Raw genomic sequence first — 18,496 nt, 5'->3', positions numbered from 1 at the left:
TCCTGTAGTATTTCTTTTTTTTTTATTAGTTAATATCCATGTAAAAAATTAGTTTTCTTCTACTTTTTTTGGGTTTCATTTGCACCTCTCCTTTTTTCCTACTTAAGAATATATATATATATACACACACACACACACACTAACTTTGTGCTTTAATTTATTCCAAGTGTCAGAAATGACCAGTTAAGGACAAATTGAAACTCTTGGTGTTCTTTAAAATTTAAAAATCTTAATCCCTCAGAAGTTTCTGTCCTTTGCAGACAAGGCTGGGGAGCACAGCCTGAAACCTGCCACACCCACCGCAGCCACCCACCCACACTCACCGCAGCCACCCACCCACACTCACCCTCCTTGGATCCTTTCCGCCTTCGTTTCCGTTCTTCTCTTGCAGACCTTTTTTTCTCTTTGTGTCTCTGTCGGAGTGCTGTTTTAGGATCAGTAATCCAGGCTTGATAAACAAACTGAAGGGAGAAAGTTCAATTATCATCTGGCCTTTTAATAATTAGAAATAAAAAAAGGGACCTACACCAAGCTTCCTGACTTTTGAAATATTTTTTCCTCCCAACACAAACTAAACATCCCTGTGCTATTATTATTATCATGAGATTCAATTTGTTTTAGAAAAAGACAACAGATGTTGTAGTAATATATTTCATCTGGTATCACAGATATCATGAGATAAACTGTGAGTATACCATACAAACCATCATTTCTCCCAAGTCCCTACATCTCACCACCATTTGTGATACTTATTACTGATACTTTTGCACTGTCCACAATAGGTATAAGCTGGAAGCCTCATTCAGTATCAGTAGTTTCTCCCATCACAAATAAACTTTGAGTCAAAACAAAATAACATCTTTAATAGTCTTCTTTACTTTGGGAAAATAGTTTTGTGCATTTGATACTCTTCCTCCTGAATAACAGCTATTACCAGCGACTTGAGAAAGCGGTTTGGAGAATGATTAGTACTTTGCGAGAAAAAAAAATATGACATTAAGGTTAAGGAGTTATTCCAGAATAGCATTAAAGAAAACCTGTGGGGCTTTTGGTTGCCTTTTGTCATTTTCATTCAAGAGCTGAAAACAGCTGCATTAATATATTATAACCGATAACCAGGAAAGAGCAATTGTGAACAGCCCCCCACCAGAAGTCTCCCAAATCATGCAGAAAGAACAAAAAGAAAACCTTGATAGAAACAGTCAGCCATCTAGCAACATGAAGTCAAGCAGGCATGCTTCTCATGCACCACAAACACACCGGGGTCTCAGGGAAGCTGGGTTTTTCATCATGATGATAAAGTTAAATAAATGTTTTCTGGGAGCTCTGTAAACCCAGATCTTATTCTATATTATTTTCACATTTCTGAAATCTTTGAAAAACACAGCATAAGCAAATCAGTGGCACTGTGAAGTCAGTAGAAAGTAAAGAGAGATTCAAATTTTCCATATATGGAAACGGAAGGGTCATAGGTTACTATAATAGACAAACTGTTTCTTTTTTTCTCACTGGTAGAAATCTGAATTTTATGAGAAATTAAAACAAATGCAACATCTGTATTATTTCTGAATAACAAATTCCAGGAAGCAAAAAATTATTCTATTTTATGCCAAAAGCATATCTTAAACAATGGGAAGATGAACTGGAATTTTCAGGAGGACTGAATAAAGGAATTTTTGGTAGATGTTTATGGGCTATGTTAATTGGGAATTCTATCAAGATCTTTGAGTTACAGTACATTAATAAGCAAACTTGCCTCAGCACAATATTGATTACTTTAAAATAATCTGATTATTGAACATAAGAAATTTTCAGGTTTAAGAGCAACATATGGTGACATTTCCTTTAAAAAGTGTTATCACAATATTGTTTTTAGATGATGCACGAATCCCAAAAATAGAAAACAAAAAAGTAATTGAGGATTTGTAAATATAAGAGGCGCACAAGTTGGAGGAATTCTTTTTCTCTGAAGAAAAAGGAAACTGGGAGGAAAAGGAGAGAGGAAAAGGGATGTGAAGGGTGGAATGGAAGAAGGCTTGTGGAACGGGTGGGTGCCATTAACATTTTGGTTTATAAAAGGGCACTCCTGGCTCAACAAAGGACCCCTAAAGAAGAAGCATGTCAGTGCTGCCTCACTGCCATGAGAATCGAGTATGCAAACCGGGAAAGCGGAGAGAGGAGGGAGTCATAGGGTAATTCCTTATTTGTAGGTAAATTATCTTAACTTTGATGTTTTGAAATAGAAACATTTTACAGTTCCAGGAATTATTAAGAGGGTCAGAAAAATGTTGACAATGAAGAGGAGGGGAAACGTCCCATTCCTTACTGAGTCAAGAAATGGAAGGCTTTTACCGAACTTCCCAATTCTTTTTTTTTTTTTGACATGGAGTCTCGCTCTGTCGCCCAGGCTGGAGTGCAGTGGCGTCATCTCGGCTCACTGCAAGCTCCGCCTCCCAGTTCCTGCCATTCTCCTGCCTCAGCCTCCCGAGCAGCTGGGACTACAGGTGCCTGCCATCACACCCGGCTAATTTTTTGTAGTTTTAGTAAAGACAGGGTTTCACTGTGTTAGCCGGGATGGTCTTGATCTCCTGACCTCCGCCCACCTTAGCCTCCCAAAGTGCTGGGATTACAGGCGTGAGCCACTGTGCCCAGCCAGAACTTCCCAATTCTTACTTTGCAGCTGCACCTGTCAACCAGCTGGATGGGCCTCTCTGGAAAATCAGACACAAGCTCCACGAACCAGGAGTAGAAAAGTATATGGAAATTTACATGAAAGACCTTTGAGCTCTCCAAAAAGCTGCTACCAGTAGCATGCGTTCCTGACTTTATCTTAAATTTTACTATATATATCAGGGGAAAATAGGATTCGTTTTACTAACAACTTATGCGAAAATGCACTTATTCTTTAAGACAGGGAGAGCTTTATCAGAGTGGAGATCCTTAACTGAAACTGGTGAAGTTTCATCATCTGTCCTTTGATTCAGGTGTGGTCTAGCACCTTCTTTATGTTGTCTGTAAGATAATTTTTTAAAAAAGAAACTAAGATGGGGGATAATTACATTGTTATATTTTATTTAAATAAATTCTTCAAGATGAATTGGGAAAGTCATATGGTAGTCATAGAAAAGAAAAGGAAAAGAATTTGGGGGAAGCAGAAATGGTAAATACTACACTAAAAAACAGGATCCTGGCATTTTAAAAGCAGAAGGAACCTGGAGGTGTGGATGCTGCTACTCAAGGCCCAGCCACGGTTGTGCTTCACATGAGAGCTTGAGGGAAATGCACAATGTGAGGTCCCATAGGATCTGCTGAATCAGAACCTGCATTTAAATTAAGATCCCAGGGTAAAATGTGTGAAGCACTGGTCTATGTCACTATCGAACTGCTTGGTTAGCAGTGGAGGGACATACAGACCAAAGCATTTTAGTGGCTGCCCCTGACAGAGTTCGGGAGAAAGGGCTTTCTATAAAATGTAAGAATAGGAATTCATTATTAATGTTTTTCCGTAACGAAGTGACTACAGCATAGGTAGCTGAGTAACTTCAATTGTGCATTAGATTAATCAACAAATAACTTTTGACAGTATAATCAAAAGCCCTAGCACGGATCTGTGGTAGTGAGGAGCCTGCAGACTGCACTGGGTGGATCAGCCCAGGGAGAAGCTGGCTGTACCGAGTGCAGAAACTGGAAGATAGAGACTGAAAGGGACTCGAAAGAGAGATGGAATAAAAGACATCTTTTATTAACTTATCCAGAATTTTACCAGCTTTCTGAGAAAAATTATCACCTTTTTTACTCATCAGAACTGATGCATGCAACCAGATGTGCCCCTTTTAAAATGAGATGTGACTTAGGCAACACCATGAGGAGGACGGAAAGTCTATCTGTATCTGCATTTTCTCTTTCTACTTTTCGATAGTCTCTGGTGTCCACTTAAGAACAAGAGTCAAATAATAAGAACTTTGGCTTCTAAGAACTTGTTTTGGAAAACTTTTTCTAATATTTTACGTTCCTGTAATTCCTTCATGGTACCATCTATAGAACCGAGAAAATGCAGAGATAGGGCAATAAAGGTATATTTCTCTACAGTTCTACAGAGCGGAGAGTCACACACTACACATCAGTAAAACATCAAATACCTTTGCAGCTCTGATTAAATACTGAAGAATAGTTTTGGGAAGTTTAATGACAGACTTTGGCAAGGCTAAAATGGCTGATGCAAACTTCCCAATAGCTCTCTACAAAGAAGGACAAAGCAAGAGTAATTAGTAGAAAAAAACAAAAACTAGTAATTTAATATATGATGTCAGTATGAATCCGTCTCTACTGTTACACCAACTAGGTTAAAAGGTGCCAGTCACTGAAGCTGGAATAAAATGTGCTCTGCTTGTAAATTAGGAATAAAGAAAATAGTCAATCATTGCATGTAATCCATCCAACATAGTGAAGTTGTTCATGTTCTCTCCTTGGCTGCATGATGAGTGGTGGTTAGAATAAAACTCTTTCGAATAAAAATAAATGAGTTAAGTCATTAGTATAAGCCTGTTGCAAACATGCGCAAAAACTCGGTCATGAAGAAACAGACACGAAGCAATGGGGGAAGAAAGAAAGCATGAGACCAAGGTGTCTCTTCGGAGATTTCAGTTTTTCAATGTCATTGGGAAAACAAAGCATGGATGGGCCCCACCCACTTGAGAAGGCCTGGGCAAAAAACTGACGACCTTATCATGGGCATATCATGTGGCTTGATGGACATCATTCTATGTGCCTCATAGGAAAACAAATGGGAAATAACAGCCCTAGTATGTAGTTGATTGATAAAAGAAACACAGACCAATTTTCATTCTATACGTAACTCTAATGACAAAGCCTCATCTTTAACAAGCATTGATTCACATTCACTCAATATGCTACATTAGGCTGGTGAGCTATAGCTGAGAATGGGACAGCAGGTTCTAAAACAGAAAGGTAGCTAAGCTGAAGAAACCAGAACTGTGCCACGTATTTTTATTACTAGTTCAATATATTCTCAAATCTTTAGCAATACATATGAAATGGTTTTCAAACTTTGAAGCAATATTTAAATGATCATTTGCTCCAAAACAAAGAAAGGATTTTGTTTTATCGCCTATCTCACATATTGAAATGTAAGTCCAAGCAATCCAAAGCAATGCCAGAGAAATCTTTTTCACTTCCTGCTTGCAAGAAAAATGTTGAGTTCACCCAACGAAGCTTTATTTTTTGTTTATAGTATCAAACTGTTTCAGTGCAAGTGAATGAAAACCTGGCCTGCACACGGTTCTTACTTGATACTAATTACGGTGTTGCTGGGAGCAGGCATCATTACAATTTCATTAGAAATAAAGAACGGCAGATGTAAATCAGAAGTTTCGGGGGAGCTATGACATATGAATATGACAGTAGGCGTCCTAGGCCTGCAATCAAGGTCTGTCAATAAGAAAAGCTCTTCCAACTAGTAAAGGAATGATTTTCCCCATAATTACCTGGAATGCTGACCTTCGTGGAGGCTCTTCATCTTCCTTCTTTAATTCTTCCTCTTCCTCCTCTTCACTATCCGTTTCAAACAAATAATAATCTCCACTCCTGACCACTAAGTGAAACAAAATATTCACTTATTTCTTGAAAGACATATAAGGAAATTGGGGGCTTATTAATGAAATGTCCCCTAAAGATACACAAATTGTCCATAAGAGAACCAGAACGAGAGATGTTGGCAGAGAGGAAAACACACGAGATGAAGAGAACTCATCTTCGGCTAATGCTACGTGGTGTTGGTATGTTGGGTCTACAGAGTATGAGGCCTTGTCTTTGCCATATAAGAGAATTGGCCACTACAGGGTGGTTCTGGTATGTTCTCCCTTCTTCATTGTAAATTTTACATAGATGAAGCAGATCAACTCTGCAGTAACCAGTTTTGTTACCTTGATGACCAAAATAACTGAACACTATCGTTTCAAAATTCAGCAATTTTGGTCTTTAGACAAGGCCAAAGTGAGGTGGAGGATCAGGATTTGTCTGAATGGGCCCAAACCGTTGCAGATAAGCCAATCAGGACGATTCAGGACCAAGGTCAGTGTCACCAACCTCCTCCTTCACTTTATACTGTGCAGACCTGACTTCTCCACATGTAACACAAGGGACAAAACATACATGGCAAGACATTTCAAAAAACAAACAAACAAACAAAAAAAAACACCCACACACTGCCATGAGGACGAAATGGGCAGGTAACATTGAAAACAAAATAATACAACACAACAACAACGACAGTAACAACAAAAACACCAACAACAGCGCTCTGGCTGCTTCTACGTGTCATAGCCCTGAGACAGACTGAGAATGGCAGACAGGGTCCATAGGGTTTACAACTGCGAGGCTTCTGGTCAACAAGGAACTCCCCAGCAGCTTTCTGAAATTTGAGGAGCACTGTACTGACCATAAGACACAAAGCACAAACAGTATGGATCGTCTTTGCCTTGTCTGATGCTTTCCCTGCAAGAACATAATGCCTGTGTCAAGAGTTGGGAGCAGAGAAAACTACAACGTACAGAGATTTAAGGAAATTTAATAAATTAAATCTTTATCAGTTTGATCATTATTTTAAGTCTATCAGAGAAAAGAGGCCCAGCATATACATTTCTGATGCTACAAGTAATGTCCCATCATTGCAGGAAAACATATTTTCAAATTATATTCAGGTTTTCAAATGCTCAGGTATCTTTTGGATGACATATTGTGATATCTTAAGTTATCTTTTGGGCCTATACATTTTAAGGTAATGGAAAACCTTGGCTTGTTTAAAATTAGTTGCTTGAATATCACTTCACATGGCCAAAAGTTAAGTAATTTTGCCCACGATTTCAGAAGAATCTGAAGCCTCCATTCATGAAGATACAGAGTGGGTGAATTGGGCCTTATATCCTTGAACAGAAGCACTGTCATTTGTTATTTTCATTTTGAAGAAAGAACCAGGCCCAGAGTACTGGGTCCAGGCCTTAAGAAATAAATGCAATACAACACAAGTGAGAATAAGCAAGAACAAACCAAAGTTACAGCATTACATTTGACAGTGAAAAAGACCATTAAAGTAATGCCTTCACATAAGCCGAGAGATTCGCAGGAAAGTGACGTGGACTCTACATCACGTGGTCGTTTGGGAAAAACACAGACAATTATAAGATTGAGCATTTTACCCTCATTATAAGTTCCAAAATCAACATTAGCTTAAATTGTATTCAATCATACCTTCAGTAACTTTTATTCATCTGGACAAGTTCAAAAGGTTTTCATCTCAAGCAGTTGTAACACTGGTTTTATCATTAGAAACCACCAATATTGGCCGGGCTTGGGTCACGCCTGTAATCCCAGCACTTTGGGAGGCCGAGGTGGGCGGATCACGAGGTCAGAAGATGGAGACCATCCTCGTTAACACGGTGAAACCCCGTCTCTACTAAAAATACAAAAAATTAGCCAGGCGCGGTGGCAGGCACCTGTACTCCCAGCTACTCAGGAGGCTGAGGCAGGAGAATGGCATGAACCCAGGAAGCGGAGGTTGCAGTGAGCCGAGATCGCAGCCTGGGCATCAGGGTGAGACCCTGTATCAAAAAAAAAAAAAAAAAAAAAAAAAAAAAAAAAGAAACCACCAATATTTATGTGAACTAGTAGAATTATCCCATAATAAAAAAGAAAACGTAAAAAAGTCTCTTATTTCCTTATAAAATGTTATTGAAATGAAACTAGGAAAATAAGAGCATATTTTCATTCATGCCATCTGTTAAATAGTTAGTAGAAAAGCTCTTATACACTTGTTTGTTAGCTCAGATGGAGAACCTGACTGCAGTCTGTGTCCACATACATATCATGGATGTTGATGTTACTGCTAAATTATTAAGTTTGAAATTAACTTTAAATTCCACCACTTTTATCCACAGAACTTGGCCCTCTGTTTCAGATAATTATCAATAAGATGAAGTTTGGTATTAACTGAGGCAGTACTGAACCAGTATTGAAACACAGCATTGGAATGGAAGGTATCATTGAACAGCAATAATGCAATCTTATGTGTGTACATAGGTATGGAAGTAGGAGATTTGTCCCTGTACAGACCATGCTAAGATCTTCACTGCTTACCAATAACATCAAGAACATAGCAACATTTTTGTATTGTCAATAGACTTACACATGTGTATCCAACTACACTAATTCTTGCACTTGGCTTCTCTAAGAAATCGTTGTTTGAAAACCCAGTAACTCAAAAGATCAAATTAAGGGCTTCAAACAAAGTACTTCCAGATCTAAAGATAAATTCTGGAACTCATCATAGACACAACAATAAAGCACACATTCTTTCCCTTTCATTCTTCATTTGCTTGTAAAAAGAAATATATTTTGCAGCAAAAAATTTAACGCCACAGTCTGAAGGATTCCAAACTATGAATTACACACATTTCTGCATTATTGCATCATAAGGTTTTGTAACAAGGCACATTTAGTTTAACATCAATCTTCAAGAACTTGATATAATGAGGGTGAAATGAACCAGAAAATCTAAAATCAACAACCTTCATAGGAAGTTCTTTAAATTATTACAACTTGTAAGATAGCTATCAAAGACCATATCCAATTCCTTTGCAAATGCAATTTTTAGATGAGGAAAGGAAAGGCAACCACAATGACTGCAGTGGGAATTTACCCCAGGTGAAGTGAAAAAACATCCAATATGACACAGTTTTGAAATGGATAGGTCTCTCTAAACTAGCAGAGGCCCTTTAAAAACATAAAGACAAGCACAGTTTACTTGTGACTTGATAGAAACAGGCATCTTGTGAACTGCATTACCAGATTGTTAGCGTGACCGTCATGCCCTGAACAGTAAATAAGAGTCACATTGGACTCTGAATGGAATCTTTTGTCTTTGGACTTGGGGAGAAAATTAAATAAAACTCTTTATAATCTTGTGTTTTTCTTTTTTTTTTTTTGTCATAATGTTGAAATTCAATATTTAGAATTAAATTTGATTACATCCAGATATGCCAAGCAAATTTCAAATATTGCTTCATTAAACCAGCTTTCTAATTTAGAAAATTATGTCTTGGGAGAGAAAGCCAATGTCAGATCTATGTGAAGCCAATAATTAGGTATGGGAAGAAGTTCTAATTTATTTGATTTCCTAGTGATTCTAAATATCCTCCTAGTAGATTCACTCCTACAACTGTGTGATGTTATTTGTCTCAGTGATATTCCTTGTCCGATTAGATTAGCTACAAGTATGGAGACATCGTGTGAGATATAAAAGACTGAAGAAGACATTATATGTGACTTGCAAAATAATAATTATTCAATATTCTAAGAAATGTAAAGAGGACTGGATTGGAATCGGTCATTCCACTATAATGCCATTGACCTATAGTGATATTTCCTTTGCTAAGCAGAGCAAATATAGCCACCAAGCTCCAGAATTCCTCATTCATCTCTATGATCAGGAGGGAAACACATTGCATTCTATGTGGCTATCAGGATCTGCTTTCAAAAATCGTTTTCTGGTTTTTGCTGTTCATTGGTCATCTCTGAGCATCAGGAGGCTTGAAGGTTGTGCCGCATTTGGGCATTGGAATTTGGAGTACCTTTTTGAAACTGGGGAGGAGGCGAAGTAAGAAAGTGAGTGCATTTTAAGTTATCCCTCATTTTTCTATTTAATAAATTGCCAAAAATCCTCAAATGGAAATAAAATCAAAGCTGTGGGAATGACGGGAGGGGAGGCTCACTGGCATCCATGCCTCGTGCCTTACAGAGAGGGTCACTGACACTTTGAATAGAATGACTATCCTTACATCAGAGTCCAAGGTGGAGCTCAAGCTCATTTGTAGTAAGGGTATTTAGCCATAAAATATGCATGTGAATAGGGCTCTAGACCTCAGAATTGGACAATATAATATTCAATTCTTCTTCCCTTGCTGAGCCCAGAAATTGTGCTCTAGAGTCTATAAGCCACACGTTTGGCTTTCTTCAGCCAGCACAGGAATGTTTGTGCTGACGTCCCTGGAAGAATTGGACCTCAGGCTCAAAGACCCACTGACATTGAAATTTTCCTACACTCCGACCCCCTATCAAGTCACAAGGATCAAACCATGTATGGAACACATGGGTCACGGGAACGCCTGAATTCTGGTCAAGGATATAAGGGTTAGAGTTGATAAGGTTGTAAGAGGATCGAGAAAACCTACTGGAAGCATGATCAACCCAAGGCCGCCACCACTGCTTTTTTTTGCCCTTGGCTTTCTGTTTGTCTGCTTCTCCTAAAATAAAATACGTCCAAATATTAATTCGTATAAAGTGAGAAAACAAATTTTGAAAACCACGCTTTAACAACTCAATTGTCAAATCTAGATAAATTGCAAAAGTATATCAGAGGTCAGGTAAGGAACTATATTGAATCTGAAAAATACACATGTATTAACAGTCAATTTCACAAGATAAATACTAATTGTTCTTTTAACAGTATGCTACATTTTCACTTTCTTCTTAGTGACTAAGGGCATATAAAGACATTAAAAAAGAAAGGATTACCTGTCAAAAATACATCTCACATTGAATATTCCATTGAATTAACAGAAAGGAAGCATCCCCCAAATTTTATAGAATCATTTACTGGCAAATAATTTGTTAAAGTACATAAACTACAATAAGTAGAATTTTTTCTTGTGATTATTTTAATGCATGGCTGGAAAATATAAATTTCCTGGTCACGAATAGATACTATGCACTGGGAAAATATCATGCATTATTTCTCCATTCCATTCACATAGAGAAGCATGCAAGCCTCTACAAAAGATCCTTTAAACTTTAATTTGATATAATAAATCTATAATTAGATATAATCAATATATATTTCATGGTAAGTTTCATTTGAGCAGGCAATAATTGAATGATATTTTAGGTACCAATATTCAGGTGCCACATAAAATACACATATATATTTCATTTCCATATAAAATTTATAGAAATAAAAGATAATAGTAGACTATATATCGGAAATATATCCCTTAAAGAAACAAATTAAGCGGGCTGGGCATGGTGGCTCACGCCTGTAATCCCAGCACTTTGGGAGGCCAAGGTGGGCGGATCACGAGGTCAGGAGATTGAGACCATCTGGGCTAACCCAGTGAAACCCCATCTCTGCTAAAATACAAAAAAATAAGCCGGGCGTGGTGGCGGGCATCTGTAGTCCCAGCTATTTGGGAGCCTGAGGCAGGAGAATGGTGTGAACCTGGGAGGCGGAGCTTGCAGTGAGCCAAGATCGCGCCCCTCACTCCAGCCTGGGTGACAGAGCGAGACTCCACCTCAAAACAAATAAACACAACAAAACAAAAAAAGAAACAAGCAAAATCCTGCCAATCTACTGCAGAAACAGATGTCTGTGGAACAAAAGCTAGGTTATGTGTTTGTTAAAGCTATCTTGCTGAAGAGTAGATACTTGTAATTGATTTATCAAATATATACTTTATGAAACTAATGAATGTATATAAAGCCTGCTGAATCAAAAAACTATTGATAATCTTGGCAGAATAACAAGTAATGTTATTTTACAGCCCTGCTCAATATCAAGCTACTATTCAATGTTAAGGTACTTGAATAAGAGGAAAATGTCTTGACGTACTTTCATCATCCTCTTCAGAGAGTTTTTGCATATCCTGGCCTTCCCCTGGCTCCTGGGTCAAGCTGAGCATCCTCTCCTTACCCTTTTTATATTTCTGTTGCCTGGCCTTGATGCGATCCATCCTATAAAGTAAAATAACATTAGTAATGCCAAGAACACATTCATTGTTCTCATGTGGTCAGTACTTTGGACTTATGCTGGTATGTATGTAGCTAAATTCATGGACAAATCACTTTGGAATATTTGGGAATTGTACAATGGTTGCTCATTAGCAACAAGTATCCCTTTCTTTTATATACACACTTGTGTGTGTGTGTGTGCGCGCACGCGCGTGTGTTTGGGTCTGTATTCCCACTGGCACTGCATAGATGCTAATCCTAATAATATGATCAATAATGATTATGCTAAAGTTAGGTAAGCTATACTTGATGTCCACTCACATCTTGTATCATAGTCAGCTTGAACATTGCATATTATGAAATACAAGTCCTTTATTCTCCCAAGTTTTGCATTCTTAAACAAATGGAAAGATTTAGCAAAGAGAATTACAGTAATAGACCTCACTTATGGGAAATTAGGAACATATTCTAAACGTGAGTCCAAATTTTTTACTCTTCTAGGCCTGATTTGGATAACTAGAAACACCAGTAAAAACAGTTGTACCATATTGCATTTACATTATAATTTTTTATATATAATTTATATATAATTTATGTCTTTATGAAAATAATCATGCTGTGGAATAATCTAATTTATACTAAGAAATATTTCTGCTTGGGAAAAAACGCTGGGAAATAAGGTCAGAATGAGATAAAACTGCCTTAGCAAACTTAGGGAACTTTCCCAGTGGGCAAATGGTGTCTCCATTTTCTTGGGAAAAGTGTCTAGGCTTATAATTCCATGGCCATCGCCTTTTAAACCTGGTTCCCAAACAGTCCTCAGAGGTTCCATCATTGCTGGAAAATTCACTCTAAGAAGATTCTTTTCCATGGAATTCCCAAGTCTCCAGAGTGAAGTCAGTCTACCCCTTGGCTCATCCAGAATGGGATAGTAGGAAAAAACCTTAGATGGGATATAAAGAACCCTGGCTTATATTTCTAGTGTTGCCTCTAGTTAGTGTTGACTCTAAGTCATCTAATACCAGGGTCATCAGTTTCCTTCCAAAGAGACTGGATGATATTATCTAAAACTATGCTTCCAAAGCTGACTCCACATTTAGCCCCTTAGAGGGAATGGATGCTTATATCAAGTACTTGGCACTGAGCAAGACCCTGTCTCATTTATTAGCTAGTTTAATCTTTACAAAAACCCAGGAAGGCAGAATTGTGAGTCCGGAAAACTCAAATTTAGAGAACTTAAATGACCTGTTCAAGGTTCTAAAGTAAGTCACAGAGCTAGCAACTGATCCCTGGTCCTCTGCAAAAGAGCGCCCATCTCCACCATCCTGGAGCGATCTTTCTGTTAAACTGCTTTCACTTTCAGTCTAGTGGCATGAGCAATTGCCCCCGCACAAGAATAAATAAATAGGAAGTTGTGAAAGTCCATACATATATATTTTTCAGGGGTTTGAGGCTCCCCAAGAGTGGAGCGCCAGCTGAATGTGGTCACACAATCAGGAGACGGAAGGAGGATGAGCATCAGTAGCATCCTTACTGTCGCTTCAGCTGGTCCATGGACTTCTTCTCTTCCTCAATTCTTGCCTTCACAGCTTTTACAATTGTGGCCTGGAAAAGTTCAGCTCCTCTAAAGGGGAAGTGGAAACATGAACAAGTCAGTATTCTTGCCATTGTTGTTCATCTCTTCCTGAAAATTATTACTAAGGCTCAGAAAACATAACATCTCTTTATGGCAGCTGCTTGTAGTTTCCTGGCTGGGAGTGGGAGTCAACAAGGCCCCTTCTAGAAGCCTTTTCCTACTAGGCTAACAGGGCACAGCCTTCCCCCTGGGAGTGAAGAGGCTGCTCACAAGCCCGGTAGTGAAGATCGGTGAAGAGAAAGTGTTCTGTATTCTCCAAGACACTGAAGCCCACGAGCCTCTTCAAACCTGTCCCACTAAACGTTAGACTTCAGTAAAGCATTCTCACCTGACCTTATTGCAGTTATACCAAGGGGAGAAATTTGCAAAAAGGGTACATTCCGATTCATTTTCTACTCAGTGAGCAGAAACTGGGGATTCCTTCAGGGACTATGTGAAGGCCAAGTTCCTGCTCCATCTGCAGGACTTGTAGTCTCTTGTCCCTGATTCTCTTCTTCCTGTCATTCCACTCCCTTCTGTTCTTTCTCACTTTTCAGGTCAACTTCAGTGTCTCCATAAATCTCCTCAACGTTCTTCATATTCTCAGCTCTGTCACACTATTACGTGCTTCACAAATCCCAGACCTGCAGGAACCTGACGGTGTGCCCGCCCTGTCCTGAGAGGAGCTGTTGGCAGCTGCTGGAAAAAACAGCCGCCTGGGCAGACGGTTCTCTGCAGAGCCCCCGACTCCTTGGAGTCTTCTGCTTCTCCACAGTGGCTGTTTCAAACTCTGCTACGCTTTTCTCAAGTCTTTGAAGTCTGTGGAGTGGTTTTTCACTCCTAAATGACCTAGCTTCCTGCTTCCCAGAGGGAACACAAATCTTAAGGCAGTAAGTTGCTCAGTTTCCTGCACCATCCCTCCCACAGGGGTCCTGCAGGGATAGTGGAAGAGGTACCGTTCACCTGCCTAGGCCTGCCTTGTGCTCCAGGTCCCTTCCCCACCCCTAGCCTGGGGGACACAAAATTCCTGCTTCTCTGTCTCGTTGCTTTTCCAACCTTTCCATCAGTACTGAATTCTGTCCATAAACATGCAAATGTGCTCAAGTCTTGCTAACCTTAAAAAAAAGAAAAAGAAAACCCATACATCCCCACATCCCACATTTTCCTATGCAGGGACTTACATCACTCCCCCTTCACAGTCAGGTGTCTTGAGGTCTTGTCTCTAAGCCTTTACAACTCCCACCTCTGCTTGTTGCTGTCTGACTTTGACCCCACTGTCAAGGTCACCAATTTCAATGTTCAGTTGTTATTTTCGTCCTTATATAACCTATCTGATGGACTTCCACTTGGAAAGAATCTTCCTCAGGCTCCTAAGCAACGTGCTCTCCTAGTTTTCTTTTTCCTTTGTGGCTTAGGCTGCTTAGTCTTCTTTACAACCTCTTTCTTTGCCCATCTCTCAAACATGAATGTTCCCCAGGGTTCTCTTCTCATTTTTCACACCCCCTCTCAGCAGCTGCAACTCACCTCCTTCAATTCTATCTGTGCGATGATGGCACTCCATCTACTCTCTTCTCCAAGCCTGTCCATGCATCTGCCCACTGCACTTCCCAACTGGTTGAGTTTCATGTGCCCATGAGACCTACAACTCCACAGCTGCGGTCGGTCTTCTCTCCCTGTTTGAGTTCCTATATTTGGGACTGGCACCACTGTTTGGCTAAGCCAGAATCCTGGGCACATCACCCTCTATGCTTCCCTTTCTGTCACCGTCTCCCTTCCTTCCAAGCAGTTTTCCAGCTGTGCCTATTTTGCCTCTGGAATATCTTTCTCAGTGATCCTATCCTGGTCTAGCTGCTACTTCCATCCTGAATTATCATTGCAGCTGCTTAGCTGTCTTTGTGCCTACAGTGCTGCCTGTACCCATCTGTTCTCAATACCACAGAGTGAGCTTCCTGAAATGCAAATACAGTCATACCACTTGCTTGTTTAAACACTGCAAGGCCTTTCTAAGACTGTGGGAGTATTTCTAAAGACAAAATCCTGGATGATAGCCCCCCAAGGACCTGGTCTCTCCTGACCTGGAGCTTATCGCTCACCACTCACTGTTCTCATCTTCCAATCTCAGTGCTGCAGTCACTGTGAGCTTCTGATGGCCACTTCCCTCCGTAGCTTCACTGGGCTGCTTCCCCTGCCTTCTCCTCTGACTAACTCCTCTTCATCCTTCAGCCTGCACTGGGAATGGAAGGCCACCTGGTTCACACCCCTGCAGCTGATTATATTCTCTTGATATGACCTCATGGCTCCTGGAGTGTCTCCTACCGTCACACCTGCTGTCATCTGAATGTCTGCATCCCCTACAATTCACATGTGGAAATCCTGACTCCCAAGGTGACGGACAGGAGGTGAGGCCTTTTGGAGTTGATTGAGCGGAAAAGCAGAGCCCTCCTGAATGGGATTACTGTCTTCATAAAAGAAGCCCAAGGGAAGTCTCTTGCCCCTTCCACCAAAATAGGATGCAGTGGGAAGACGGCCATCTATGAGGAAGTGGGCCCTCGGCTGACACTGAATCTGCCTGAACCTTGACGTTGGACTTTCCAGCCTCTGGAACTGTAAGAAATAAGTGTCTACTGTTTACAGACCACCTACTTTATGGTATTTTTGTTATGTCGGCCCAAATGGACTGAGACGATACCAGGTGTACTGCAGTAGAATTGCTTGCTCACGTGCCACTTGCCTGCAGGTCTGTGAGCTCTGTGAGGGCAGAGGTGAGCATCACCTCTTTGTAACAGAGTAGGAAGTGGAAAAATGGATGCATGAATGAATGTGAATTCTTTGGACACACTATTATGAGTTCAATGCTTATTTATCAACTCATGGCTTTTCTTTAATAGGCATGAACTGTACTCTGAACCACAGTTATCGCTCTTACTATAACATGAAGGGCATGATTTCTAAATCATTTTGACAACTTCGGGAAAAAGACACTGGGGAACATTCACATTTGACAGATGGGCAAAGAAAGAGGTTGCAAAAAAGACCTAGAAGCCTGAACCACAAGGGAAAAGGGGAAATTAGGAGAGCACATTGCCTTAGGAGCCTGACGAAGACTGTTTTTTAGTGCAAGTTCATCAGATAGGTTATACAAGGACCTCTGCAGACCAAATGTTTTGGGAAAGGCAAACAAGAGACATTTACCTGCAAAAATACCAGCTGTTTATGTACAAGTAAATAAGGTTACTATTGGGATGAAACATTGTATTCTGCTCTGAAAAAAATGTCCTGGGTATTAGAAAATGATTATAACAATGAATTCCAGGGCAATGTGGTACACAAAGTCATTGTCATCCACAGAATGAGGGCTAGGTGTGCCACGAGGCTCCTCTGACTAACTGCAGGTCCCCGACTAGGGCCTCTTTCTATTTGACTCCAAGTTAGGTACAGAGGCTGACAACTGCCATCATATAAATGGACCTTGGAAATAAACATTGTGTTTATCTTGGCAGGGAAAGAGAACAGACTCTAGAAAAACTGTAGGTAAACACAGATATGTTAATCTAAACCTCAAGTCAAATGATAGATATTGGTAATTTCATATAATAGAACCCAGTATCCATCAGCTTATTCACACCAAGAATCTGATGGGACCTAGGCAAGGTCTGAGTTTCTGAGAGGAACAGACACAGCAGCTGGGGGCCACAGAGCTAGTCATCAACACCCAGCCGCCGCCTCAGGGCGCTTCGCTTTATTACCTCTCCCCAATCTTTTTTCCTAAACTTACAAGAGCAGGGGCAAAAACTGGAAGAACAATAGAGCCTAGGAGGAAAAACAGGTAGTAATGCAAATTGTGTCAGTGGCTCAGAGAAGAAAAGCAGGCTAGTAGGGGGAGGTAGGTGTAAGATGGACTAAACTCTAGACCAGTGTGGCATACGTTACTGTTTTGTCTGAGACCAGACTGAGCCACTTTTAGAGAAGTGGTGGATTCTGAAAGGGCTCCAATTGACCAGTGAACCTCTGGCCTTCCATGGCATCCCCATTCCTTGTGAAGCCTGATGGTTACATAGGCTTTCCTGTTACTATTCTATTTTAAAGGCCTTGTGCTAAATTCTTCTTGGATTGGTTTTGCTGGAAGGGATTCTTTAACTTCTTGTGGGTTCTTGAAGCAAGCTCAGACAGAAATTACAGTGCAATATTATTTCAGGCACTTTTCTTGGGAGAAACCACCTGATTTCATGGCCCGACCCACCTTGATGCCAGAATCTGGGAAGCTTTTATATCAGCCACAACATGTAGGAAATAATAACTCATGAAAACTCTTCTTTGCAGCAGGAGGAAGGCAAAACATATGCTGTCCCAGATGATTCCTGCTTCCCCACTGGGTAGTGTACAGGGTGAATTAGCAGCAGCTGTAGTAACAGTAGAAAAACACAGAATAAAATTAACATCCATTTCCATTGCTATTTCATAAAATCTGGAGTACGGACAGGCTTGGGAAATACAGGCATGAAAGGAGCAGTCTGATGCTCTGACTGACTTATGATTTATTTACAAGGAGGTCACACACTTCCAATCCAATATCAACACTGATTCATAAGGCTGACCATGCAGTGAACTCTTCACACTATACGGCTCAGGAGAGTCCCTTTAATATGGGAGTATTTCTGTCTCTCAGGAAGAAAGGCACCTCCAACAAGGGCCACAGAGAAATAATGTCCCAGTGCCAGAGGAAATGCTCTGATACAAAAGAAAACACCCATTCTGGGAATGGGCTATACCCAGGGGTGACCAGCAGAATAATGAACACAGCATGGCTTATTAGAAGGACTATCAGTAGTATGCCTTATCTTAAGTGAAAAACAAAGTCCCAGTGAGGCTTTGGCAAAGTATAGTCTGAAATAGAAACCACATATTAAAAAAAAATGAGTCTTTTTAAAAAAGACTGGGTGTGGTGGCTCACGTGTATAATCCCAGCACTTTGAGAGACTGAGGCAGGAGGACTGCTTGAGGCCAGGAGTTCAAGACCAACCTGGGCAATATCTCTACAAAAAAATAAAAAAATTAGCCAGGCATGGTGGTGCAGCTACCCAGGAG

At 40.2% G+C, this 18,496-nt stretch overlaps 1 protein-coding gene across 1 annotated transcript in view; it reads right to left on the bottom strand.

Annotated features, from left to right (window-relative positions):
- Positions 1-18,496, bottom strand: part of PIEZO2 (piezo-type mechanosensitive ion channel component 2) — a 478,725-nt gene that overhangs the window by 61,782 nt on the left and 398,447 nt on the right. Inside the window, exons 28-33 of the mRNA XM_011983927.1 lie at positions 17,652-17,811; positions 13,331-13,420; positions 11,678-11,799; positions 10,245-10,316; positions 5,505-5,611; positions 347-461 (exon numbers count right to left, since the gene is read on the bottom strand). Coding sequence (XP_011839317.1) covers positions 347-461; positions 5,505-5,611; positions 10,245-10,316; positions 11,678-11,799; positions 13,331-13,420; positions 17,652-17,811 — 666 coding nt within the window. The remainder of the gene's footprint in view (positions 1-346; positions 462-5,504; positions 5,612-10,244; positions 10,317-11,677; positions 11,800-13,330; positions 13,421-17,651; positions 17,812-18,496) is intronic.

Source organism: Mandrillus leucophaeus, unplaced genomic scaffold (assembly GCF_000951045.1).
Source record: "Mandrillus leucophaeus isolate KB7577 unplaced genomic scaffold, Mleu.le_1.0 Scaffold257, whole genome shotgun sequence".
Lineage (NCBI taxonomy): Eukaryota > Metazoa > Chordata > Mammalia > Primates > Cercopithecidae > Mandrillus > Mandrillus leucophaeus.
Note: the sequence above shows the minus strand (reverse complement) of the source record. Positions and strands in the feature narration are given on the sequence as shown.